General features: G+C 45.6%; 1 protein-coding gene and 1 long non-coding RNA gene across 4 annotated transcripts in view; one reads left to right on the top strand and one right to left on the bottom strand.

The window, feature by feature from the left end:
* The first annotated feature begins 17 nt into the window (after positions 1-17).
* Positions 18-26,907, top strand: LOC114806520. 2 transcript variants are annotated; one of them, XR_003754555.2, is made up of 4 exons: positions 18-250; positions 7,074-7,140; positions 18,433-18,697; positions 26,766-26,907. It is a non-coding gene; the product is annotated as an uncharacterized LOC114806520 (long non-coding RNA). The 2 variants fall into 2 exon arrangements; XR_003754554.2 differs by lacking the exon at positions 26,766-26,907 and adding an exon at positions 26,299-26,333.
* The window catches only part of UROC1 (urocanate hydratase 1), a 73,458-nt gene continuing 64,520 nt past the window's right edge, over positions 18,269-27,206 (bottom strand). Inside the window, exons 18-20 of one of the 2 annotated variants that reach the window (XM_029051330.2) lie at positions 26,907-26,988; positions 21,220-21,319; positions 18,269-18,654 (exon numbers count right to left, since the gene is read on the bottom strand). In XM_029051330.2, coding sequence (XP_028907163.1) covers positions 18,514-18,654; positions 21,220-21,319; positions 26,907-26,988 — 323 coding nt within the window. In that variant the 3' untranslated portion in view covers positions 18,269-18,513. The remainder of the gene's footprint in view (positions 18,655-21,219; positions 21,320-26,906; positions 26,989-27,206) is intronic. The other variant, XM_029051331.2, reaches the window with a different exon arrangement.

The following is a 27,206-nucleotide window of genomic DNA, read 5'->3' as shown; positions in this document are numbered from 1 at the left end:
GCTGAAAAGCCTGGGCCGGACTGCCGGGCTGGGACCTTCTAGCGTCGTGCGAGTCGCGCTCAGCTACGGGCGAGCGGGCGGCTCCCGGCGAAATGCAGAAAAGGCCTCTCCGGGGCCCCCCGCTGCCCGGGAGCTCGGCGATCTGCAGAAGAAGGCCTCTCCGGAGACCCCGGCGGCACGCCGAAGCACCCCACTTGGGCTTCTGCTCTCGCAGCTGTGCACATGCCTCGGGCGCCCTGCTCTCGGACGGGTAGGCAAGTAGGGCCCGCAGCCCCGGGGGGTGCGGCGGGGAAAGAAAGCAAATAACTCAGGGGCCTGAGGACAGAGTCGCTTTCCCTCCCTCCTGCTCCCGGTGGGCAGGCGAAGGTTCCACTTGCGAGTGGGGGAAGGCAACCGGGGTCGAGAGGAGGGCAAGGAGCGCACTGCACTTCCCCCGGTTGATTGACAGGCGGGGAGGAGGGTCAAAGGGCACTTGAGGCTAGGTCTCTTTGCAGCGGTATTAGTTTCCATCCTGCGCCCGCTGTCTGTATTAATAGTGATGATATATGTGAAGCGTTTACCATGTTCTGGGGAGGGGGGGATACAAGGTGATCGGGTTGGCCCGCGTGGGGCTTGCCGTCTTAATCCCCACTTTACAGATGAGGGAACTGAGGCCCAGAGAAGTGAAGTGATTTGCCCAAAGTCACACAGCTGGCTAGCGGCGGAGCCGGCATTAGAACCCACGACCTCCGACTCCCGAGCCCGGGCTCTTTCCACTGAGCGTCCTAAACACCTAGGAGGTACGGAACAGAGCGGAGACAGTTCCCCCCTCCGCCCCCCCCCTTCCCCCCGCCGCGAGGAGCTGATGGGGGATACCAAACAAAGTATTAACGAATCACCGAGTCAAAATGAATAATGCAGCGTGCAGTTGAATAAGCAAGTATGCCAAAATGCTGAGGATGGGTATTAGCAATCTAAGCACTAGGAAGGGCTGGTGGGTTTATGTGATTTGGAGCGCTGGGAATTACTCAGCGAAGGCTTGCCGGAGTAGGTGAAATTTTAGTAGTAGCATTCATTCAGTAGTATTTATTGAGTGCTCACTGTGTGCGGAGCACTGCACTAGACGTTTGGAAAGTACGATATAGCAATAGAGACAGACCATCCCTGCCCACAGTGGGCTTACAGGCCAGTAGGGCTTTGAATTAAGGAGCAGCATGGCCTAGTGGCCTTGGGAGTCAGAGGTCATGGGTTCTAATCCCACCTCTGCCACTTGTCTGCTGTGTGACCTTGGGCAAGTCACTTAACTTCTCTGTGCCTCAGTTCCCTCATCTGTAAAATGGGGATTAAAATTGTGAGCTCCATGGGGACAACCTGATTACCCTGTATCTACCCCAGCATTTAGAACAGTGCTGGGAACATAGTAAGCACTTAACAAATACCATAATAATGATAATGTGGGGAGGGCTGTGGTCTGTCAGATGAGAGATGCAATTCACTCAGTTGTTTTTACTGAGCACTTACCATGTGCAGAGCACTGTACTAAGCACTTGGAAAGTACATTTTGGCAACAGAGACGAGCCCTACCAACAATGGGCTCACAGGCTAGCAGGGGAAGACAGACAACAAAACAAAACAAGTAGACAGGCAGACTGCAGGAGCAGCATGAGAGAGAGGCAAGAAAGTTGGGGGAAGCAGCATGGCCTAGTGGGAAGAGCACAGGCCTGGGAGTCAGAAGGCGTCCGTTCTAATCCCGGCACTACCATTTGTCTGCTCTGTGACTTTGGGCAAGGCACTGAATTTCTCTGGGCCTGTTACCTCATCAGCAGAATGGGGATTGGCCTAGCGGAAAGAACACGGGCCTGGAAGTCAGAAGGACTCGATCCTAATCCTGGCTCTGCTGTTTGTGGGCTGTGTGAACTTGGGCAAGTTGCTTTTAATTGCTCTGTGCCTCAGTTTCCCCATCTAAAATGGGGATTAATCCTACTCCCTCCTACTTAGACTGTGAACCACTCGTGGGATAGGGACTGTGTCCAACCTGATTAACTTGTATCTGTCCCAGCACTTAGAACAGTGCTTGGCACATAGAAAGTGCTTAACAAGTACCGAATTATTATTATTACTGTTGTTATCGTTGTGGTTATTATTGTTACTATTATGTGGTTCACAGACTGTGTTTAACCTGATTAGCTTGTATCTTCCCCAGCGCATAGTACAGTGCCTGGCATGTAACGAGTGCTTAACAAATACTATTTTTTTAAAAAGTTGAGAACAAGGAACAGTTAGATGATTACCAGGGGAGGAACAAAAAGAATGAGCTGGGGAATAGCTGGTGAAGAGAACAGACAGGTAAGGTGAAGCTGGATGGTGGAGGACCTTGAAACCGATTATGAGGAGTGGTAGAAACAGCAGGGTGTGTAGAAGTAGCATGGTATAGTGGATAGAGCTCGAGCCTGGGAATCAGAAGGTCACGGGTTCTAAATCCCATCTCCACCACTTGTCTGCTGTGTGACCTTGGGCAAGTCATTTAACTTCACTGTACCTCAGTTACCTCATCTGTAAAATGAAGATTGAGCCTGTGAACCCCACATAATAATGATGGTATTTAAGTCAAGCACTGTTCTTAAGCGCTGTGCACCGTTCTAAGCACGGGATGTAATTCCTACTCTACCTTGCTACCTTCTCTGATCCTTGGTCCAAGCCCTTCCTCGTGCCTGTTACGCCCTCTCCCTTCAAATAATGTTGGTATTTGTTAAGCGCTTACTATGTGCCGAGCACTGTTCTAAGCGCTGGGGTAGACATAGGGGAATCAGGCCCACGTGGGGCTCACAGTCTTAATCCCCATTTTACAGATGAGGGAACTGAGGCACAGAGAAGTTAAGTGACTTGCCCACAGTCACACAGCCAACAAGTGTCAGAGCTGGGATTCAAACTCATGAGCCCTGACTCCAAAGCCCGTGCTCTTTCCACTGAGCCACGCTGCTTCTCACTGAGCCACGCTGCTTCTCACTGAGCCACGCTGCTTCTCACTGAGCCACGCTGCTTCTCACTGAGCCACGCTGCTTCTCACTGAGCCACGCTGCAGAACTCAGCTCTCCCCATCTTCAAAGCTGTTCCAAAATCCCACCCCCACTCAGGAGGCATCCTACACTTTTCCCCAGATCACAGCCACCTAACTCTCATCTCAGCACTTTTGCCCTCTCAACCTCTGTGTGCTTTCGTGGACCTCAAACTCTACTATTTAAGACTTTCTTTCTCCTGTTCATAAATCATTTTCTGCTTGTCTCCCCTGTTAGATTGCAGGTTCCCGGTGTCATCTATGTCTCTCGTACTTTCTCCCCAACATTTAGTTTAATGCCTAACATTCAGTAGGCGCTCAGTAAATACCACAGTTTGACTGACTTAGAGATCCGGGATTCAAACCCATGTCTCCAGATTCCCAGAGCCGTGCTCTTTCAGCTGAACCAAGGGTAAGGCCAGGCAAATCATAAGGCCACAAAAGACAATCAAAGCAATAGGAGCCGCCAAGCACTGCAGCTAATTGAAAACACCTGTTATGGCAGTACTGTGTCTGTTTGTACCTACCCAAACTTCTCTTCCCATATTGGTGTTGGTTTTCTGTCCCTAGGAGTCCCACTTGCACTTGTCCCCTCTTCACTTCATCCTAGATTCTACATCTCCAACCCTGATCTCTCCCCCTCTGCAGTCTCACATTTCCTCCTGCTTTCAAGACGTTGCTACTTAGACGTTGTGAGAAGCAGCGTGGCTCAGTGGAAAGAGCACGGGCTTTGGAGTCAGGGCTCATGAGTTCGAATCCCAGCTCTGCCACTTGTCGGCTGTGTGACTGTGGGCAAGTCACTTAACTTCTCTTTGCCTCAGTTCCCTCATCTGTAAAATGGGGATGAAGACTGTGAGCCCCACGTGGGACAACCTGATTCCCCTATGTCTACCCCAGCGCTTAGAACAGTGCTCGGCACATAGTAAGCGCTTAACAAATACCAACACTTACTTACGTCCTGCTGTCACCTCAAATGTAATATGTCTAAAACTGAACTTATCTTTCTACCCAAACCTTGTCCTTCCCCTGACTTTCCCATCACTGTAGATGGCACCGCCATCCTTCCTGTCTCACAAGCCTGTAACTTCGACATTATCCTTCGCTTCTCGCTCTCATTCAGCCCACGTATTCAATCTTATCACTAAATCCTGTCAGTTCAACTTTCACGGCATTGCTAAAATCCACCCTTTCCTCTCCATCCGAACTGCTTCCACGTTAATTTTTTCAAGGCATTGCTTTAGTGCTTACTATGTACCAGGCACTGGGGTAGATACAAGATAGTTTGGCCACAGTCCATGCTTCACATGGGCTCACCGTCTGAATCCCCATTTTACTGATGAGGTAACTGAAGCACAGAGGGAGCGCAGTGACTTGCCCAGGGTCACACAGTCGATAAGTGGTGAAGTGGGGATTAGAACCCAGGTCCTTCTGACTCTCAGGCCCTTGCTCTGTCCACTAGGCAACACTAATCCAAGCAAACAGAAACTCTACCACTGGCTTTAAAGCACTCAATCACCCTGCCCTCTCCTACGTCACCTCATTTACTCTCCTGCTACAACCCAGCCCACACACTTGGCTTCTCTAATGCCGACCTACTCACTGTGCCTCAATCTCGTCTATCTCTCTGCCGACCTCTCGCCCACGTCCTGCCTCTGGCCTGGAACACCCTCCCTCTTCATATCCAACAGACAATTACTCTCCCCACCTTCAAAGCCTTCCCTGACTAAGCTCTTTTCACACTCCCTTCTGCTTTGCCTTGATTTGCCCCCCTTTTATTCATCCCCCAGTCCCACAGCACTTACGTACATAGCCGTAATTTTATTTATTTATAATAATGTCTGTCCCCCTCTCTAAACTGTAAGCTCGTTGTGAGCAGGGAATGTGTCTGTTGTACTCTCCTAAGCACTTAGTACAGTGCCTCTGCATACAGTAAGCGCTCAATAAATATGATTGACTGACTTATCCTATCTCCACCTTGATTACTGTAGAAGCCTCAGTGCTGACCTCCCTGCGTCCTGTCTCTCCCCACTCCAGTCCATATTCCACTCTGCTGCCTGGATCATTTTTCTACAAAAACATTCAGTCCATGTTTCCCCGCTCCTCAAGAACCTCCAGTGGATGACCATCCATCTCCGCGTCAGACAGAAACTCTTCACCATCAGCTTTAAAACACTCAATCACCTTGCCCCCTCTTACCTCACCTCGCTACTCTCCTACTACAACCGAGCCCACATACTTTGCTCCTCTAATGCCAACCTACTCATTGTGACTTCGATCTCTATCTCACTGCCGACCTCTCGCCCACGTCCTGCCTCCGGCCTGGAACGCCCTCCCTCTTCATATCTGACAGACAATTACTCTTCCCCCAGCTTCAAAGCCTTATTGAAGGCACATCTCCTCCAAGAGGCCTTCCCTGACTAAGCCCTCTCTTCCTTTTCTTCAACTCCCTTCTGCATTGCCCTGACTTGTTCCCTTTATTCATCCCCCCTCCAACCCCACAGCACTTATGTAGATGTCTATAATTTATTTATATTACTGTCTCCCCCCCAGACTGTAAACTCATTGTAGGCAGGGAATGTGTCTGTTATACGGTTATATTGTACTCTCCTAAACCCTTAGTACAGTGCTCAATAGATGCAATTAATTGATAGATTGATCCTCTTTCTGAATGACCAAAACTCACAGTCAAAATTCATTCATTCAATTGTATTTATAGAGTGCTTACTGTGTGCAGCGCTTGGGAGATTACAATGCAATTATTAATAGACACATTCCCTGCCCACAACAAGCTTACAGTCTAGACCAGGGAGACAGACATGAATATAAATAAATTAAAGATATGTACATAAGTGCTGTGGGGCTGGGAGGGGAGGAAGAACAAAGGGAGCAAGTCAGGGTGACGCAGAAGGGAGTGGGAGAAGAGAAAAGGGGGGCTTAGGGAAGGCCTCTTGGAGGAGAGGTGGTGAGCCAATGGTGAGGAGTTTTTGTTTGATGTGGAGGTGAATGGGAAAACCACTGGAGTTTCTTGAGGAGTGGGGTGACATCTCCTGAACATTTTTGTAGAACAGTGACCCAGGCAGCAGAGTGAAGTATGGACTGGAGTGGGGAGAGGCAGAGAGGTCAGCAAGGAGGCCGATGCAGTAATCCAGGCAGGATTGGATGGGTGATTGAATCAGACCATACTTTCATTAGGTGATATTAGGAGACCTAATCAGAAGGTTTCTTTTTGCTTTCCCCTCCTTATTTGCTTGGCCTGCCCCTTTGTCGTATAAATACCCTTGATTGATTAATTGGTAAATAAATTATATTGATTTGGTATGATTTACTCTTCTCAGAATCACGTGGATTGCACCGCAGTCCTTTATGTTCCACTAGGCACGTACAAACTGATTGATTTGTTGTAGCATTTTCCCCCATACGCTGTCCGGTCTGTAATTACCAGGGTCATCTTCTTTACCTTTTCTAAAAGTGGAAATAACACCTGCCATTTTCCATTTCTCAGGAAATTCTCTCTCCCATCAATCAATCAATCAGTGGTATTTATTGAACACCTACTGTGTTCAGAGCACTGTAAAGCGCTTGAGAGAGTACATTACAACAGAATTGGTTATCATGTTGTTTGTCTAAAAGGTTACAGTCTAGAGAAGGAGACAGACATTAATATAAGTAAATTGTGTTTATGTACATCAGTGGCGTGGGGTGAATACCACGTACAAATATCACTTATCAAAAATAAAGGCTCATCTCCACAATAGCATCTTCCAATACACAGGATTCATGGCAGTAAGTCTTACTGATTGGAATACAAGTTTAATTTGGGAGACATTCTTAATTTCATTTCTTTCCCTATTGTGCTTTGGTTTAACAATCTTCCATAGTGCGTGGAACCTGCTCTGGTTGACTGATCATAGTTGATCTTTCTCATAAATGGAAAACTTTAGAATTTTGAAGTAATGTGTTACAGCTTTTACTCCTTGTCAGCAATCCCCCGTCTTTTGCCACACGTAATTTCAGATGATTTCTTGTTATCTTTATTCAGCAGTGCTGGCTGCAGAATGACAGATTGCAATCTTCACTAAAGCCAATCTTTCAAAGGTAAAATGAAGGTAAGAGCTAGGGCTAGCCTTCTAAGATCGCTATTCCGGAAGACTGTCCCTTGACCAGGTCATCCCATTTAGCCACCCTTAGCACGTCTGTGTAGATCATGTTTTGTTTAACACCACTTGTTCCTTTATGGTTTACTTTTTATGTTACAAGTTATATTTGTGGCTTCCTTTCCCCACCCCCACCCCAAATTGTATATATGTTATTTTGCCTGCCTGCCTAACTTAAATACTAGCAATGTAGATGGTAATGATGATGATGGTGCTGTTCATACCTCTAGGTAACCCCACGTCTTATTCCTCTGTCCTGGCTTAGAGGGTCCTGGGATGTTTTACTCACCTTGCTTTTGGTTTATGACTCCATCTTCAAATATTCTCATTTTGATTTTGCTTACATCACTGGTCTAGGGCCTTGCTGGACAAATGTCCTCAGATAGATCCTAGGTTCTGACTCCAATTGCCTTCACATTTTCTGTCCCTGATCCCTACAACCCACCATGTCACCCACTGTTAGGCTGACCATTTTTCTGGTTTTGTGAGAAGCAATCTGCTTTTCACCTGGTCTGTCCTCTTCTTGCTACCGGAGTTTTTTATGTCTGGTATTTAAATTTTCAGTGTGGCCAGTCTTCCTCCGCTGTGGCTTTCACTGCTGAATTCCATGGCTTAGAGGCAGTATCAAAGTTCACCCACACTGGGAGGCAAGGCAAAGGCTCAGAAGCAATTGGGAAGGACTAGGATACCCTAGAGAAATGCTGTATGTTCAGGCTGGTTTGAGCTGAATTGGGCAGACATCCACAGAACAGTGACCTGTGGCATCATCGCGCCATGCTGCGTGGCAGTGGAGCATGTGTGAGGTCATGTGCATCTCGAGATTTGGTTTATGGCGTGCCATCACTGCCTAGCCTCTACACCATGGAACCTTGGAGCCCACTGTTTCCACTTCCTAGCAGGGGAAGGAGAACAAAACCTAAGTTGTTCTGGGTCAGGGGAGCTAGGTACAACTGCCTACTGCTGCTCGCAGCTGAGGCCCAGGGCTCCCTTCATTTAACTCTGGGGCTCATGAGGATTGCAGTTACAATAAGGAGGATACAGGGGCTGCCTTTCCTTTGCTCTGGGCTAGGGCCCGGACACTTTTCTGCAGTTAACATATTAACCTACAAAGCAAAGACTTACCTGGGTCTAGATATAAAATGGAATATGTTTTTTAGAAAGGGGAATATGTGTGTCTACCCCTCTAGACTGTAAGCTCATTTTGGGCAGGGAATGTTATTGTTTATTCTGTTAAATAATAGAATAGTAGAATAAATTATTCTGTTCAGTGTCTGTTTATTCTTATATATTACTCTCCCAAGTGCTTAGTACAGTGCTTTGCATACAGTAAGCACTCAATAAATACAGTTGAATGAAGGAATGAATACAGTATAGTAGGCTGAAAGAACTGGAATTAATCTACAGCAAAGACTACACTTGAAAGCCATCAAATTACAAAACCACCCAATATTTCTTGTGGCTAAATAAGTTAATGACACACAGCTTGACAACTAGAAAAGTCAGGTGAATCTCACATCATCCCAAAACTGGCATCTTTTTTCGTTAGCTTTAATGTCATTTTCATTTGGAAAGAAAAAAAAGTTCTAGGAAATGTGATTTCCACTGGCATAGGTCAATTGCTATTTTTTATTACCATTAAAACCCATATTGGCATGATTTTATTTACTATAAAAACCATAGCTGTAAAGATATCTTAAATACTATCCTCTGAAAATCTCTCCCTTTCTTTCTCTTCAATCTCTGCCTTTCTTCATTTCATCCCCCTTCTTTCTTCCATCCCTCAAGTTCTCTCCTTCTCTCTCAGTAAACATTGGTTGACTGAATGAGTAACTGCCTCCTCTCCTTCCTTCCACTCCTCCCCTCTTGCATCTACCCCAGCGTTTAGTATAATGCTTGGCACATAGTAAGCCCTTAACAAATTCTACTGTTGTTATTATTATGTCTCCCCTGCCTTCTGCCGTCCTCGTATTTCCTTTTGTACTTATTGAGCGCTTACTATGTGCAGAGCACTGTACTAAGCACTTGGGAGAGTACAATACAACAATAAACAGACACATTCCCTGCCCACAATGTGCTTACAGTCTAGAGCAGGGAGACAGACATCAATACAAATAAATAAATTACAGATATGTACATAAGTGCTGTGGAGCTGGGAGCGGGGAAGAACAAAGGGAGCAAATCAGGGTGATGCAGAAGGGAGTGGAAGAAGGGGAAAGGGGGTGCTTAGTCTGGGAAGGCCTTTTGGAGGAGCTGTGCCTTCAATAAAGCTTTGAAGAGGGGGAGGGTAATTGTCGGATTTGAGGAGGGAGGGCATTCCAGGCCAGAGGCAGGACGTGGGCTAGGGGTTGACAACGAAGTGGGGGAGAGCAAGGCACAGTGAGAAGGTTAGCACTAGAGGAGCGAAGTGTGTGGGCTGCATTGTAGAAGGAGACTTAGCGAGGTGAGGTAGGGGGATGAAGTGGGGAGTGCTTTAAAGCCAATGGTGAGTTTTAATTTCATGCAGAGGTAGATGAGCAACCACTGGAATTTTTTGAGAAGCGGGGTCCCATGTCCTGAATGTTTTTGTAGGAAAATGATCCAGGCAGCACAACAAAGGATGGACTAGAGTGGAAAGAGATAGGAGGCTGGGAAGTCAGCAAGAAGACTGATGTCCTATGCTCTAAATCCAGCCATCCTATCCAGAGATTAATGTGGTAGCAGTTTGGATGGAGAGGAAAGGGTGGATTTTAGCGTTGTTGTGAAGGAGGGAGCAACAGGATTTAGTCAGTCCCACTAAATCTCCTTAATCTCTTCTCCTTTTCACCTCTTTGTGTTACTTCTCCTTCACCTTACCCTCATTTCACTCTCCTTTTCTCTTCCAAACTCTCATCTTATGTTCACCCGAGGGACACAGAGGAAGGAGAGCTTAAGCAAAACCAGGAGATACCTGTATCACATTTCCTGAGCAATCAATCAGTATTATTTATTAAGTGCCCATTCTGTGTAAAAATTATACTAAGTACTTGGGAGAATACAATAGAAGTAGAAGACACATTTCCTGCCTACAAGGAGCTTACAATCTAAAGTAATGTACAAATCAGAGAAAGAAGTGCTCCAGCTTTTAGAACAGTGCTTGGCACATAGTAAGCGCTTAACAAATGCCATCATTATAAAAGAGAGTATAAAAATCAATATGTACAAAAGTGCAATGAAAGGTGAGTATCAAAGTGCTGAGGGGGTGCACAAATGCTAAGGTGTGATAGTTGGGAAGCTGTAACCTCAGAAGAAAAATAAACATGGGAAAGCTACCTGGACAAGATGGAATTTCAAAAGGGCTTTGAAAATGGGGAAATTGTACTCTCACCAACTAGATCGTAAGCTTCTTGAGGGCAGGGATCATATCTACCAAACCTATTGTACTCTCCCAAGTGTTGAGTGCAGTGCTCTGCACACAGGAAGCACACAATAAATGCCACTGATGAATCAACTGGGTTGTAATCTGGTGGATTTGAAAGAAGAGGGAGTTCCAGGGAGGAGGAAGGGCATGAGTCAGTTGTCGGAAAAGATGAGACAAGGCTCAGTGAGTAAATTAGCTTAAGAGGGTTGAAGATTGTGAGCTGGGGTAGATTGGGAGAAGAGAGTGGATAGGTAAGAGGGAGAGAGCAGATGGAGCGTCGGTAAACAAATGGTCAGGAATTTCTATATAATACAGAGTTGAATAGGTAACAACTCCCTTCTGCATTGACCTTTGCACTTGGATTTGTGCAACCCACCCTCAGTCCCATAGCACTTATATCTTTATCTATAATTGATTTGTTTATATTAATGTCTGTCTCCCCCTCTCGACTCGTTATGGGTAGGGAACATGTCTCCCAACTCTGTTGTATTGTCTGAAATGCTTTAATATAGTGCTGTGCACATAGTAAACATTCAATAAATACAATTGATTGGAAGTTTTGAAAGAGTAGCGATATATGTGCCAAACAATATTTTAGAATAATGATCCGGACAGTAGGACAATGTATGGACTGGAGAGGGGAAGCATGGAGGTAGGGAGACCAGTGAGGAGGCTGATAGAGTAGTTACACTAAGATACGAAAAGGCCCCAAGTCAGAGTGGTGACTGGATGGAAAAGAAAAGATGGATCCTGGAAACCAGGAGGAAAAAGCAACAGGATTTAGCAGTAGACTGAATGTGAGGGTTGAATGAGAGTGAGCAATTAAGGGTCATGCAAAGGGGTAGGGCTTCAGAAACAGGCAGAGTGGGTTTGTTGCCATGAATGGGAAAGTTAAGTGGAGAAGATGATTTAGGAGGGAGGATGTGAAACAATCACACCTCCTCCCTTCAAAGCCCTACTGAAGGCTCACCTCCTCCAAGAGACTTTCCCAGACTAAGCCCCCTTTTTCCTTAGGTCCCCCTCCACATCGCCCCGACTCGTTCCCTTTGCTCTACCCTCCTCCCCTTGCCCCACAGCAGTTGTACATATCTATAATTCTATTTGTATTAATGCCTGTTTACTTCTTTTGATGTGTATATATCTATAATTCTGTTTATATTGATGCCTGTTTACTTGTTTTGATGTCTGAGTCCCCGCTTCTAGACTGTAAACCCAGTGTAGGCAGGAATTGTCTTTCTTTATTGCCGAATTGTACTTTCCAAGCTCTTAGTACAGTGCTCTGCACACAGTAAGCACTCAAATACCATTGATTGAATGAATGAATGAAATTCAGTTTTAAAAATATTGAGCTGGAAGTGCCAGCGGGACATCTTCTAGAATTGTTTTGCGGGCAAGAGGAACTGGGAAATTGCAGAAAGGGAGTCAGAATTCAGAGTCATCCACACTGAGGTGGTAGCTCAAGCCTTAGGAGCAGAGGAGCTCCTGGAGGGAGAGAGTTTAAAGTTAGAGGACTAGAGGACCCAGAACAGAGCCTGGAGGGACATCCAGAGTTGTTATTAATATATTCACTTGATACATAGCGCTTAACACTGTTCTAGTTGCTACATGGCGTAGTGGATAAGCACAGGCCTGGAAGTCAGAAGGTCGTGGGTTCTACTCCCAGCTCCGCTACTGCTGTGTGATCTTGGGCAAGTCACTTCACTTCTTTGTGGCTCAGTTCCCTTATCTGTAAAATGGGGATTAAGACTGTGAGCCCCATGTGGGTCAGGGTCTGTGCCCAACCCGATTTGCTGATATCCACCCCAGTGCTTAGTACAGTGCCTGGCACACAGTAAGCACTTAACAGATACCACAGTTATCATTATTATTAGACTAGTTAATCAGGTTGGACACAGTCCCTGTCCCATTTGGGGCTCACAGTCTAAGTAGGAGGGAGAATAGGTATTAATAATAATAATAATAATAATTAATAGTTTGAAGCACTTACTGTGTGCTAAGCACTATACTAAATGCGGAATTGAATCCCCATTTTACAGTTGAGGAAACTGAGGCCCAGAGAAGTTAAGTGACTTGCTCAAGGTCACACAGGAGGTAATTGGCAGAGCCAGGATTAGAACCTAGGTCCTCTGACTCTCAGGCATGTGCTCTTTACCTGGGCCACGCTGATGAACAGAACAGCCAGCCAAAGAGAATGAGAGTGTCCAGAAGGGTAGGAGGAAAAATCAGGAGAGATCTGTATTGGTCAAATCAAGATCAAATAGTATTTTCAGGAGGGAGGGAGTGATCCAGTGTCAAAGGCAGCTGAGAGGTTAAGGAGGATTAGAATAAGAGTAGATGCCATTAGATTTGGCAAGTTTACAGTCCTCTAGACTGTAAGTTCCTTAATAATAATTATTATTATCGTATTTTTAAAACACCTACTATGTGCCAGGCACTGTACTAAGTGCTGGGGTGGATACCGGCAAATCAGATTGGACACATTCCCAGTCCCACCTGGGCTCACAATCTCAATCCCCATTTTACAGATGAGGTAACTGAGGCACAGAGAGGTTAAGTGACTTGCCCAAGGTCACACAGCAAACAGTTACAGAGTCGGGATTAGAACCCATGACCTTCTGATTCCCCAGCCCGTGATCTATCCACTTCGCTATGCTGCTTCTCCTAGTGGGCAGGGAATGTCTCTACCAACTCTGTTGTATTCTCTCAACTACATAATACAGTGTTCTGCACAAAGTAAGCTCTCAATAATTAACACTGATTGATCTATTGGAAGATGTCCTTGGTGACCTTGGGAGGTGCAGTCTCATGGAGCGAAGGGGACAGAAGACAGATTGTTTTGGGTCAAAAAGGGAATTGGAAGTAAGGAAGTGGAGGCAGTGAGTATGTACAAGTCCTTTGAGGATTTTGGATGGAAATGGGACCGGGGAAATGGGGTAATAGAGGGTGCAGTGGGATGGAGAAGATGCTTTCTTCATATGGGAGAGAGAGAAATGTGATTGAAGCTAAAGGAAATAGAGCAGGGGTGAAAGTAAAACTTTACTCATTCCAGAGTCGGGACAAGACTGAGGTACCTTAAATGCCTCGTTGTTCCAATAAATCAGGCTTTGGGTCAAGGTGGGGAGAGGGTTAAGTAAGATGGTCAAAAGCACGGTTGGTGAAACTCTGGCTCACCCTGCAGTGTGGTGCACAGAAGGGGAACTCTGCAGGTCACACCCTGCTGGCCAAAAAAGCCAGACTATCAGGGGCATAGACTGGTTTCTCTGCCCTTCACCCCCAAGGAATGGCCTCTGCGACCCTCTCAGCGCCATGCCAGTTTGCTGCAGGAACCAGAGATGTGACTGATGGCGAATTGGGTGCCTGGCACACTGTAGTCCAGCCTTGCCCCATGGTCTCAGTTGGAGGCTAATGCCCCCTCAGACCACGTCCGCCCTTTGGCATATGTGCCAATGAGGGCCAGGCCAGCCTCCATACCGCCTTGGAGCTCCTAGCCCAGGTTGCTCTGACTTGGGGTCGAGAAAAAGACCAGTGCTTCCGATTCAAAACAATTCCAACCAAAAAGGGCCATCTGGCACTTATTCGGTTACCACTGCCCGGTTCCCGGATCATTCTGCCTTACTTGAATCACCGGGAAGGAGCCATCAGAGTGAGTGGTTGAAGATGGTGATCAGAGAAGCACAAAAGATGGGAATCAGAATTTTTAGAAAGCGAGAGGAGATGGGGGATTTCAGAGAGGATTTCACTTCCTCTAGGAGTAATGAAGTTGGAGCCTGCAGTCAAAGACCACCTGCCTAACTCTTCTTCCAAAGTATATTAAATGATGAAATAACCAGATATGGTCTGCTGCCAACATCTGGAAAATGAACCGCATCCCTTGAACAATAATAATAATAATAATCATGGTATTGTTACACAATACCATGTGCTAAGAGAAGGTCACACAGCAGACAAGTGGCGGAGCCGGGATTAGAACCCACATCTTCTGACTCCCCAGCCCATACTCTTTCCATTAAGCCCCGCTGCCTGAAAAAGGGAGGTGGGGTGGGGGATAGAGTGGGTAGAAGCACTAGATCAGGTGGGGCTGAGCTCAGCTTCCTGTGAAGCTCCAGATTCTAAGCGAGGTGGCCTGATGACTCCCATCCCGCCTCCCTACCTGGCGACAGATGAGCCCCACACCTAGCAGCTGTGGAGGGAAAAGTCATGGTGTTTTCTCACTAAAGGCTGTGGGCCTAGAGTGCTGAGCAGAGGTATTAGTTTTTCACTTTGAGCACAGGGAGAAAGGAGGGCAAGGATTTTTGCTGTTGTTTTTGTGGGGTGGGGGGGCTGCGAGGACTGGGAGGGGACAGATTTTAAAGACCTAACAGACCAGAAAGTCACTGTCTGGGGTCTTTTCAGCCCTGATGAGAAACTGTCAGGTCCTGTCCAAGAACTAGGACGAAGCAAACCTGGAAGTCCAGCTCAGAAAGCCGAAGGGGCCATCACCCCCGTTGCTCCCAAGAAGTACCTCCTGCCCACCTGCCCCCCCCCACGTTATTTGTAATGTATATATTGTACTGTTGATAACTTGGGTTGTTGCATTTTAATCTGCTCTTATTGTTGATTGGACTATATGTTTATTGTTCAATGTGTCTGACCTCTCCCACTTAGGCCCATTTGGGCCAGGGACCCTGCCTTAATTTGGAGGTGATTACCCCTGCACTTCACCTATTATAAGCACTTTTTAAAAAACAGTTGTATTTATTAAGGACTTACAATGTGTCAAACACTGCATTAAGAACTGGGGTAGTTACAAGATAAGCAGCTTTAGATATAATCCCTGTCCTGCATGGGGCTCACAGTTGAATTAAGTATTGACAGTAATACTATTGTTCTGTAATATAATGAGGGCAGTACTGAAGTTGGAGTTGTATATAATCATTCTATAGGAAATGGGATATTTAAGGAAATTCTACCCCTGAAAATGGATGGCACTGGAGGATCGGACCCATATTTGGCTGTTGCCAGCACTTGGAAAAAACATGCGTGAAAGAGAACTCCTCATCTTCTCACCCAAACCCCATCCTCCCCATGACTTCCCCATCAGTGTAGACAGAACTACCATCCTCCCTGTCTCACAAGCCCTTAACCTTGGCATTATCCTCGGCTCTTCTCTCTCATTCAACGCACGTATTCAATCTCTCACCAAATCCTGTCAGTTCTGCTGAGAAGCAGTATGGCATAGTGGATAGAGCACAGGCCTGGGAGTCAGAACGTCGTGAGTTCTAATTCCAGCTCTGCCACTTGTCTGCTTTGTGACCTTGGGCATGTCACTTCACTTCTCTGTGGCTCAGTTACCCTATCTGTCGAATGGGGATTAAGATTGGTGAGCCCCAGTGGGACAGGGACTGTGTCCAACCCCATTTGCATGTATTCACCCCAGTGCTTAGTACAGTGGCTGGCCCATAGTAATCGCTTAATAAATACCATTTTAATTATTATTATTGCTAAATCCTTCCCTCCCTCTCTATCCAAACCACTATCCTGATCCCAGCACTTTTCCTTGCCTGCCTTGATTTATCAGCCTCCTCTCTGACCTCCCTGCCTCCTTTCTCTCCCCACTCCAGGCTGTACTTCACTCTTTCATTCATTCAATCATATTTATTGAGCACTTACTGTGTGCAGAGTACTCTGTACTTGGAAAGTACAATTCAGCAATAAAACTCTTGCCTGGATCATTTTTCTACAAAACGATTCAGTTCATGTTTCTCCACTCAAGACCCTCTAGTGGTTGCCCATCCACCCCTGCATCAAACAGAAACTCCTTCCCATCAGCTTTAAAGCACTCACTCACCTTGACCCCTCCTATCTTACCTCACTTACTTCGCTCCTCTAACACATACGTGCTCACTGTACCTCATTCTCGCCTATCTCTCAACCGACCCCTTCCCCACATCCACCCTCTAGCCTGGAACTGCCTCCCCCTTTGTGTACAACAGAGCACCACTCTCCCTACATTTAAGGCCTTACTAAAAATCACATCTCCTCCCAGAAGCCTTCCCTGACTAAGCCCTCATTTCTCCTGCTCCCTCTCCCTTCTGTGTCTCCTATGCACTTAGCTCTGAAATAATAATAGTAATTGTGGTATTTAAGCACTTACTATGTACCAGGCACAGTTCTAAGCGCTGGGGTGGACACAAGCAAATCGGGATGGACGAAGTCCGTGTCCCACATGAGGCTCACAATCTTAATCCCCATTTTACAGATGAGGTAATTGAGGCACAGAGAAGTGAAGTGACTTGCCCAAGGTCACACAGCAGACGTGTGGTGGAGCCAGAATTAGAACTCTGACTCTGCTTCTCTCAAGGATCTATCCCCTTTAAGTACTTGATATTCTCCCAACCCTCACCGCACAGGACTTAATGTACATATCCTTAATTTATTTTAATGTCTGTCTCCCTCCATCTGGACTATAAACTCCAGGCAAAGTGTCTGCCAACTCTGTTGTAGTGTACTCTCCCCAGCATTTAGTGCTCAATAAATACCATTGATTGATTGCTTCCTGAAATGCCTTGCATCCTGAGTCATGACTGCAACACAGGCCCACAGGAAGCAGCGTGGCTTAGTGAGAGAGCCTGGGCCTGGGAATCAGAGGATGTGGGTTCTAATCCCGGCTCCTCCATGGGTCAGCTGTGTAACCTTGGGCAAGCCACTTAACTTCTCTGTGTTACCTCACCTGTAAAATGGGGATTAAGACTGTAAGCCCCACGTGGGACAACCTGATTTCCTTATATCTACCCTAGCACTTAGAACAGTGTTTGGCACATAGTAAGCACTTAACAAGTACCATAATTATTATTATTCTTGCTCAGAATTCCTGAAGTGCTACTTTTCCAAGCCATCTCAATAAATCAATAAAACCCAGTAATGGTGTTCTCAGATTTGGAGGAGGTTGTTGGCAGTGGGTCTTCAGATCATCAATTCTCTCTCTACCCTCTGGGAACAAAAGATGCATTTCAGAATACTTAATGCAGGTCAGATTGTTAACAGTTGTGTAGACAATTTGCATTTGCAGACTGAATAGATTTAATCTTATATTTCCGTGGAATGGTGAACTAGTTTTATATATGAGAAGCAGCGTGGCTCAGTGGAAAGAGCCTGGGCTTGGGAGTCAGAGGTCATGGGTTTGAATCCTGGCTCTGCCACTCGCCAGCTGTGTGACTTTGGGAAAGCCACTTAACTTCTCTATGCCTCAGTTCCCTCATCTGTAAAATGGGGATTAAAACTGTGAGCCCCACGTGGGACAACCTGATCACCTTGTATCCCCCCAGCGCTTAGAACAGTGCTTTAATAATAATAATAATGTTGGTATTTGTTAAGCGCTTACTATGTGCAGAGCACTGTTCTAAGCGCTGGGGTATACAAGGTAATCAGGTTGTCCCACATGAGGCTCACAATCTTCATCCCCATTTTACAGATGAGGTAACTGAGGCACAGAGAAGTTAAGTGACTTGCCCACAGTCACACAGCTGACAAGTGGCAGAGCTGGGATTCGAACCCATGACCTCTGACTCCCAAGCCCGGGCTCTTCCTACTAGCCATGCTGCTTTTCACTTTGCACATAGTAAGTGCTTAACAAATACCCCCATTATTATTATATTGTCAGTTTACGTATGGAGATTTGGTATGAATTGTTATTCCTAAATGGGACTCTCAAATATATAAATATAATTGAACACAGGGTGTTATATTGTTTTATTTTCATTAAGCATTCCATTAAACACCTTTTTATTGAATACCTTTCTGCTGGACACTACGTATTCTCAGCACTTTTCTGTATCAAAGCAGTTCTCCCATCCAGGAGGTGTTCATAGCATGTTGTATTTTATTTTCAGATAATGTTCCAGGGAAACAGACAATTAGAAGACACAATGCCATGCCTGCCACCAAGGCAATGTGATACATCCCTGATATTCTCAGCAACAAAAGGCCTTCTCCAAAATGCTTTCATCTGCCACTGTGTATGGGAGGGTCACTTTCAGCTTCTGATTTTCATCCATTGTCTGACAGATGATCTCATAGGCATTCCTATTCCCTGACCAGCAACGACGAGCCACCTGTCAAATCACAGAGAAAGGAATGGAGAAAAGGCAGAAGAGGGTGAGTTTTAGATGAGTTTTATCTCCTCAGTCCTCCTCCAAACAGATTTACTGTCAACATTTCAAAAAACTTACAATTAGGCACACTTCAGTCTCAATTCAAGAAATAGGTAAAGGCAACATCTCATTTCTTAAGAGCACTAAGAATGCTCTGGGTGAACTCGGAACATTTGAATGACCACAAAGAGTATGCATCTTGCTGCCCAGATGTTGCTGGCATTGCTATTTTACAAGCGGTTTCCCCTCATTTTTCTAATCTCTCTCATTGTCTGCACCAAATCCTGCCAGTTCCACCTTCACAACATCTCTACAATCTGCCCTTTCCTCTTCATCCAAACTGCTAATCCCAGCTCTTATCCTATCCCACCTTGACCTCTGCACTAGTCTCCTTGCTGACCTCCCTGCCTCCTGTCTCTCCCCATTCAAGTCCGTACTTCACTCTGCTGCCCGGATCATTTTTCTAGGAAAAAAAAAAAAAAAGATCTCCCCACATATCTCCAATCCTCAAGCACCTCCACTGGTTACCCACCCACCTCCGCAACTCACGGAAATTTCTTACTGCTGGCCATAAGACACTCAGTCAGCTCCCTCTTCCTACCTTTTCTCGCTGATTTCCTACTATAGTTCAGTCCACATACTTTGCTCCTCTAACACCAACGTACTCACTCGACCTCAATCTTGTCTACCTCTCCACTGACCCCCTGCCTCCATCCTCCCTCTGCCCTGGAACTCCCTCCTCCTTTGTATCTGACAGACTGCCTACTTTCCCACTTTTAAAGTCTTAAAGTGGGAGGGAGAGGAGGAGCCTGTGAAAGAGACTGAGAATGAGCATCCAGAGAGATAGGAGGAGAGCCAGGAGAGAACGGTGTCAGTGAAACCGAGGTTGGATAATCTTTCCAGGAGAAGGGGATGGTAGACATAGTCAAAGGCAGCTGAGAGGTCGAGGAGGATTAGGATGGAGTAGAGGCCGTTGGATTTGGCAAAAAGGAGATCATTTGTGACCTTGAGATAGCGGTTTCCGTGGAGTGAAGGGGGTGGAAGCCAAATTGGAGGGCGGTCAAGGAGAGAATTGGAGGAGAGGAACTTGAGACAGCAAGTGTAGACAACTTGCTCAGGGAGTTTGGAGAGAAATGGTAGGAGGGAGATAGGACCATAGGGTAAGAGGGAGCTGTGGGATAGAGGGAGGGTTTTTTTTAGGAGAGGGGAGACATGGGCATGTTTGAAAGCAGTGGGGAAGAAGCAGTTAGAGAGTTAACAGTTGAAGATGGCAGGGAGGGAAAAAGGATGGAGGTAGAAAGTAGCATAAACTTCTCACTCTAGGCTTCAAGGCTCTCCATCACCTTGCCCTCTCCTACCTCTCCTCCCTTCTCTCTTTCTACTGCCCACCCCGTAGGCTCCGTTCCTCTGCCGCCCACCTCCTCACCGTCCCCCGTTCTCGCCTATCCCGCCGTCGACCCCTGGACCACGTCCTCCCGCTGTCCTGGAATGCCCTCCCTCCTCACCTCCGCTAAACTAATTCTCTTCCCCTCTTCAAAGCCCTACTGAGAGCTCACCTCCTCTAAGAGGCCTTCCCAAACTGAGCTTCCCCTTTTCCCTCTGCTCCCTCTGCTGCCTCTCTGACCCCCCTTCACCTCCCCTCAGCTAAGCCCCCTTTTCCCCCCCTTTCCCTCTGCTCCTCCCCTTCTCCTTTCCCCTCCCCTCAGCACTGTGCTCATCCGCTCATTTGTATATATGTTTATTACCCTATTTATTTTGTTAATGAGATGTACATCTCCTTGATTCTATTTATTGCTATTGTTTTAATGAGATGTACATCCCCTTGATTCTATTTATTGCTATTGTTTTTGTCTGTCTCCCCCGATTAGATTGTAAGCCCGTCAATGGGCAGGGATTGTCTCTATCTGTTGCTGAATTGTACATTCCAAGCACTTAGTACAGTGCTCTGCACATAGTAAGCGCTCAGTAAATACTATTGAATGAGTGTTTCACTCTGCTATCTAAAAATGAAAGAAAGTTGAATACCATCACCAGGTTGCAACTGTAGTTATAAAGTGAATTGAGATTCTGTGTTCATTATCATTTATTTTTTTAAACAGCACCATGCTCCCAAAAGGCATTAAACCAACCAGGATTCGGAGGGAGAGGGTTCAATTTAATTGCCAGACTATGGGTAAACACCAGTACTCCAATATTTCTCTAGTGTTGACCTGTCTAGACTGTAAACTCATTGTAAGCAAGGTTTGTGTCTGTTTATTGTTGTATTGTACTCTCCCAAGCACTTAGTACAGTGCTCTGCACACAGTAAGCGCTCAATAAATGTGATTGAATGAAAGAATGAATCTTTTATAGGCAAGCAGGGTCTGGCCATGTATTTATTATTTAGGTATTTACCTGTGTCCCACCACTTGTGACCAATCACCCACTTGTTGGAATTTTGGAGATTTCCAATACTTATTACTTCACACTGTTGAAAGAGGAAAAGTTGCTGGTGCAACTTCAGGACATCAATCTGATATTACTTACTCCATTGGAAACATCCCAGCCAAGCATCATTTTAGCTCTGCACTCAGCTCCTTCTGTTCCATCCAGTACCAGCCCAAATCCTCCATTGATCACTTCACCCCTTTAAGAGACAAATACTTTTACTAGTTTGGAAAACTTTTTTTTTTTTTAATGCTGGGGAAAGACCTGTTGAATGCACTGGGGAGGGATGGGGGTAGTGGTGGGAATGGAGATCAACACTAGATCAGGATTGGGTCTGAGAAGAGATCAGTGAAAATGATAACATGTTCAATTTGAGAAGCCACCTAAGCATGGAAAAAATATTTCCTACACTATCCAACCAACAAAAATGAGTCTACACATAAATGGCAGTGTGGGAGTTTAAACTCTTTGTAGGGCTGTGGTGATGGTGGAGGCTGCTTTTGCTATTTGCAATGAGTTTGAAAACTGAGTGCAGTCGATCAATCAGTGGCATTTATTGAGTGCTTACTGTGTGCAGAACACTGTACTAAGCACTTGGGAGAGTACAGTACAAAGATCCTTGCCCTCAAGGAGCTTACAGTGTACTTCGGTCTCAACTGGAAGGAGAGATTGTTGGATTGCCACATGTGTGAAGTGATGTTGGTACTTGTTGACAATTGAACTGTTCATAACCGATTATTAGATAACTGGTCTGTTGACAATTGGCATTTAGGCTTTTGATTTTCAGCAATTCATTATTCAGCCTCACACATGAGTCTGGTGGACTTTCATTGAGCAGTAGCCACCCTTAAGCCCAGTGGAGCAAATTTTCAGCATAAAGACTGAAGACCCATCACAATTAATCAATCAACCAATGACATTTATGGAGTGGTAATCTTATATAGAGCACTGTACTAAGTGGCTGGGAGAGTACTCTATAATAGAGTTGGTAGACACTTTCCCTGCCCACTAGGAGCTTACAGTCTAGATGGGGAGAAAGACGTAGATCGGAACCCTTTGGGCATTTGGTATTCACCCCACCCTCAGCCCCACAACACCTATGTACATATCTATAAATTATTTACATATACATTCTTGTGTGTCTCCATCTCTAGAGTGTAAGCTCAGGGGACAGGGAAGGTATCTACCAACTCTGCTATATTGTACTCTCCCAAGCTCTTAGTACCGTGCTCTGCACACAGTAAGCACTCAATAAATACCATTGATTGATAGATTTGATTGATTAAAATGAATTATGGATATACAAAACTGTTGCGGGGCTGAGGATGGGATGAATAAAAGGATACAGATCCAAGTGCATAGACAATGCAGAAGTCAGAGGGAGCAGGGGAAATGAGGGACAAATTAGGGAAGGTCTCTTAGAGGAGGGGTAATTTTCCTAAGGCTTTGAAGGTGGGGAGAGTGGTGGTCTGTCAAATATGAAGGGAGTTAGAGTTCTAGGCCAGAGGCAAGGTGTGGGCGAGGGGTCAGCAGAGAGATGGACGAGATCGAGGTACAGTGAGTAGGTTGGCATTAGCGGAGTAAAATGAGTTGGCCGGGTTGTAGTAGGAAATAAGTGAGGTAAGATAGGAGAGAGTGGGCTGATTGAGTGCTTTAAAGTCAGTGGAAAGGAGTTTCTGTTTGATGTGGAAGTGGATGGGCAACCAATGGAGGTTCTTGAGGAATGGGGAAACATGGACCGATGATTTTTTAGAAAAATGATCCAGGCAGAAAAGTGAAGGAAGGCCTGGAGTGGGGAGAGGCAGGAGACAGGGAGGTCAGCGAGGAGGCCGATGCAGTAGTCAAGGCAGGATAGGATAAGTGGTTGGATCAGCATATTTGCAGTTTGGATGAAGAAGAGAGGGTGAGTTTAGCACTGTTGTGAAGGTAGACCTGACAGGATTTGGTGACAGACTGAATATGTAGGTTGAATGAGAGAGCTGAGTTGAGGATAATGCCAAGGCCACAGACTTGTGAGACAGGAAGGATGACAGTGCTGTTTTCAGTGATGGAAAAGATGGGGAGATAGGGTTTGGGTGGGAAGATGAGGAGTTTTGTTTTGGACATGTTAAAATTGAGGTGTCGGCAGGCTATCCAAGTAGAGATGTCCTGAAGGCAGGAGGAAATAAACTCAAGACTGCAGAGAAGGAGAGAGGTCAGGCCTGGAGGTGTAGATTTGGGAACCATCCGCCTAGAGATGGTTGTTGAAGCCATAGGAGTGAATAAGTTTTCCAAGGGAATGGGTGTAGGTGGAGAATATAAGGGGATCCAGAACTGAATCCTGAAGGACTCCTATGGTTAGGGGATGGGAAGTAGAGGTGGAGCCCGTGGAAAAGACTGAGAAGCAGCAGTCAGAAAGACAGGAAGAGAACCAGGATAAGACAGTGTCAGTGAAGCTAAGGTTAGATAATATTTCCAAGAGAACGGAGTGGTCTATAGCGTCGAAGGCCGCTGAGAGTCAAGGAGGATTAGGATGGAGTAGAGGCATCTACTCCATCTCAGACAAAGCCTCTCACTGTATCTAGAAGGAGCATGGCCTAGGGGATAGAGCACAGGCCTGGAAGTCAGCAAGACCTGGGTTAAAACCAGCTCCATCACTTGTCTGCTCTGTCACCTTGGATAAGTCACTTAACTTCTCTGTGCCTCAGTTACCACATCTGTACAATGGGGATTAAGGCTGTGAGCCTTATAGGGCTCCTGTATCTACCCCAGCACATAGTACATCGCCTGGCACATAGTAAGAGCTTAACAAATACCACAAGTATTATTAGTCCAGTGAATCAGTTAGATCCCTCCACTCTTTTGGTAATTTTTAAGAAAATTTTAAGTAGCATGCAGTAAGGGGATGGTGCCATTATATCTCTCTATGACAAGGAGGTTTTAAGCCTGGGAGAGGAAACCGAGATTCGCACCCCAGCTCTTTCATTCATTCATTCAGTCGTATTTATAGAGCACTTAACTGGGTGTAGAGCACGGTACTAAGTGCTTGGGAGAGCACAATGTAACAACAGATACATTTCCTGCCCACTACGAGCTTTTAGTCTAGAGATGAGCTTGAACTTGTTGATACAGGGCAAGTCATTTGCTTTTTCGTACCTCAGTTTCCTTTTAGAAACCAGAAGAGGATGAGGATGCATTAGATCATGGTAAAATGCTGAGAGGACCAAGTAGAGAAAAGCACTACATGAACAAAAAGTAGAAATTTACTGCAAATGCCGTGCTTCAACATGAGCTTAGATAATTTCTCTAAAAGCTTCATAAATAAAATCTCAAATAAATTACACTGGCCCCAGTCAGGCCTCTCTCAATTAAAAGGGGCACTTTTTGCTTTCACAAGCTCATATTTTCAGCTAAAGAAACATGTGGTTCCCTGACCTGTTCTACTTCCTATAATTTCCAGATGTTTCCTTCTAGAGAGATCAAAGGGAGCCAGGCCCCTAGCCCCATCTAAATGTCACACTGTCTCCTGGGTTTTTTGATTCTTAAATTACTATTGCCTCTGTTACAGTAGGTGAGGGATTTCTTTCTCCGGCTAGAAAACAGACTTTATAAAATGAGCTTCCAGCCAAAATGATGTTCAATAAATATGCCTTCCTAGGCAGACTTAACCAAATCAAAAATGAAACTGAATTTTCTGTTTCTGTTTCAAGGTTAAAATTTCCAATAAATCTAGACATTTGTAAGACAGTTTTAGCTACCAAAGGTAAAAACAAGCTAAAAATAAGTTCCTTACCAAAAATAAGTTCCTTACCAAAAGTCTGCCAAAAGTCTTTTTCTTTTCTAGGCAGTAGCACTGTGGAGACAAAATTTTCATTCCTCAACAGGCAGAGGCCAAAATAATGAATGTTAAGGATAGCTAACTGTTGTATTGTACTCTCCCAAGTGATTAGTACAGTGCTCTAGAGGCACACAGCAAGCGCTCAGTAAATGCCACTGATTGATTTGGATGTTTAATTCTTACCTATTCTTCTCTGTGGGCTGCACTCCTGCCCATCTACATGTTCTTTACCCTCCATGTCCCAGCAGGGACACAATTGGCAGGGACAAGGGAGTGTAAATGGCACTTGACAGACCTCTAACGTTACAGTCAGTTCCTTCGCTCAAGTTTTTAGTTTCAAAATCTGAGTGATGGGACCAAGGCTTAGCTCTCATTTAGGACAGGAGACTCCATCATTCTTAATTTAAGTGTCTTGGGCCCAATCTGCAATGCTAATTCAATACCTAGGCAAATCACCAGTGACCTCCTCTTGACCTTCTGCTTCTTGGACATTGACCCCCGCTGCCCCCCCCCCCATGTACTTCACAGGCTCACAGCTGGCTGATCCCAATAGCTAGCAGCAGCTCTTGTCCTTTGTAAAACTGCCTGAGAACATGGCTGACAGAATATGCCTGGTTATTGTTATACTGTACTCTCCCAAGAGTACAGTACAGTGCTCTGCACACAGTGAGCACTCAATAAATATGATTGAATGAGTGAATGAAAGGCAGAATAGCTAGAACTTGGCTGAGGGCAGCATCTAGCTATCTGAGGGTGTCTGGTTATCCAAAGGACACAGTTTGTATTCTGGGCATTTTCAACCAGCGCCACCACCCCCATCCACCCTGCTGTAATACAGGGTTAGGACTGTGGTAGCTCTGGGAGTTCCATTTTCTGGTGGGGCCACACAGGACAAAACAGCCCCTCTCAGTTTGAAGAAACCTGAAAGTTGAGGCACTTCTGACTCAACTTCTGCACAGGGAAAATGCCAAGCTGCCATCACGGACCCAACGCACCCAATTGCCGAGAAAGGTTTGTGAGGCAGGAGAAGTCGTGAACCCCTGAAGTTCCACCCCTCTGAGGATTGATTTTTTGCTCGCTGGCTTTTTTATAATTTGATTATGGTTACTGTAAAAGTTCTTACAGTTTTCTCCATATTTTGTCTCCCCTAGAAGAGTTTGGGAGCCCCCTGAGGAAAAGGACTTTGACTTTTATCTTCTCTGAAACTCTCACACATAATAATAATAATAATAATAATAATAATAATGTTGGTATTTGTTAAGCGCTTACTATGTGCAGAGCACTGTTCTAAGCTTTGGGGTAGACACGGGGGAATCGGGTTGTCCCACGTGGGGCTCACAGTCTTCATCCCCATTTTACAGATGAGGGAACTGAGGCACAGAGAAGTGAAGTGACTCACCCACAGTCACACAGCCGACAAGTGGCAGAGCTGGGATTCGAACTCATGAGCCCTGACTCCAAAGCCTGTGCTCTTTCCACTGCGCCACGCTGCTTCATGCATCATAGGTACTCCATTATGAACAGGGTTCGTAACTGGGGATGATGATGGAGGCTCTGTGGCTGTCTGGGTTTTGGGGATGCGGGTAATGTTGGAGTGAACTGTAGAAGTCGGCCAACCTTTGCTTCTCTTTGCTTACCCCTTCTTCCTTCTCCTCTTCCTTTCCCCTCTAGACTGTAAGCTTCTTGTTGGGAGGGAATGTGTCTACCAACTCTGTACTGAATTCTTCCAAGCGCGTAGGAAGTGCTCTGCACACAGGAAGTACTCAGTAAATACCACTGATTAATCGATTTTCTCCCCTCCCATTTCACTGCATTGGACAATGTAAAGAAACTCGGTAGAGGGTTTAATCAGCCCCTGAAGAGGAACTGGGATTCAAGGAGACCTTGGCCGGTTTAACCATCCCTGGCATCACATCTACAATCATGACATGAACTTGATGACATTTCTCTTTCTCTCGGTCCTCCTTACCAGCCTACTCCACCGCCATTGTGTAAGGCGACCCACGTAGCTCCTCTAAATGAATCGCCTACAAAATTATGCACCGCCATGTCTGGAAGGAAAGAAAAATCCATGTTACTGTAGGATTAGAACTATTAGGTTATAGTGTTTAACCAGGTAATGTCTCTAGGACTCTACTCCTTTTTTGCTTTATTTTTGTGTTTATTCTTGTCCTCATCTTTTGTGTTGCTTTTGTCTTTTTAATGTTTCAGCTTTCATCATCTTCAGTGGTATTTATTAAGTGTTTACTACGTGCAAAGCACTCTGCTA

This window comes from Ornithorhynchus anatinus, chromosome X1 (genome assembly GCF_004115215.2).
Source record: "Ornithorhynchus anatinus isolate Pmale09 chromosome X1, mOrnAna1.pri.v4, whole genome shotgun sequence".
Lineage (NCBI taxonomy): Eukaryota > Metazoa > Chordata > Mammalia > Monotremata > Ornithorhynchidae > Ornithorhynchus > Ornithorhynchus anatinus.
The sequence above is the reverse complement of the archived record's forward strand: the minus strand, read 5'-3'. Positions and strand labels throughout refer to the sequence as shown.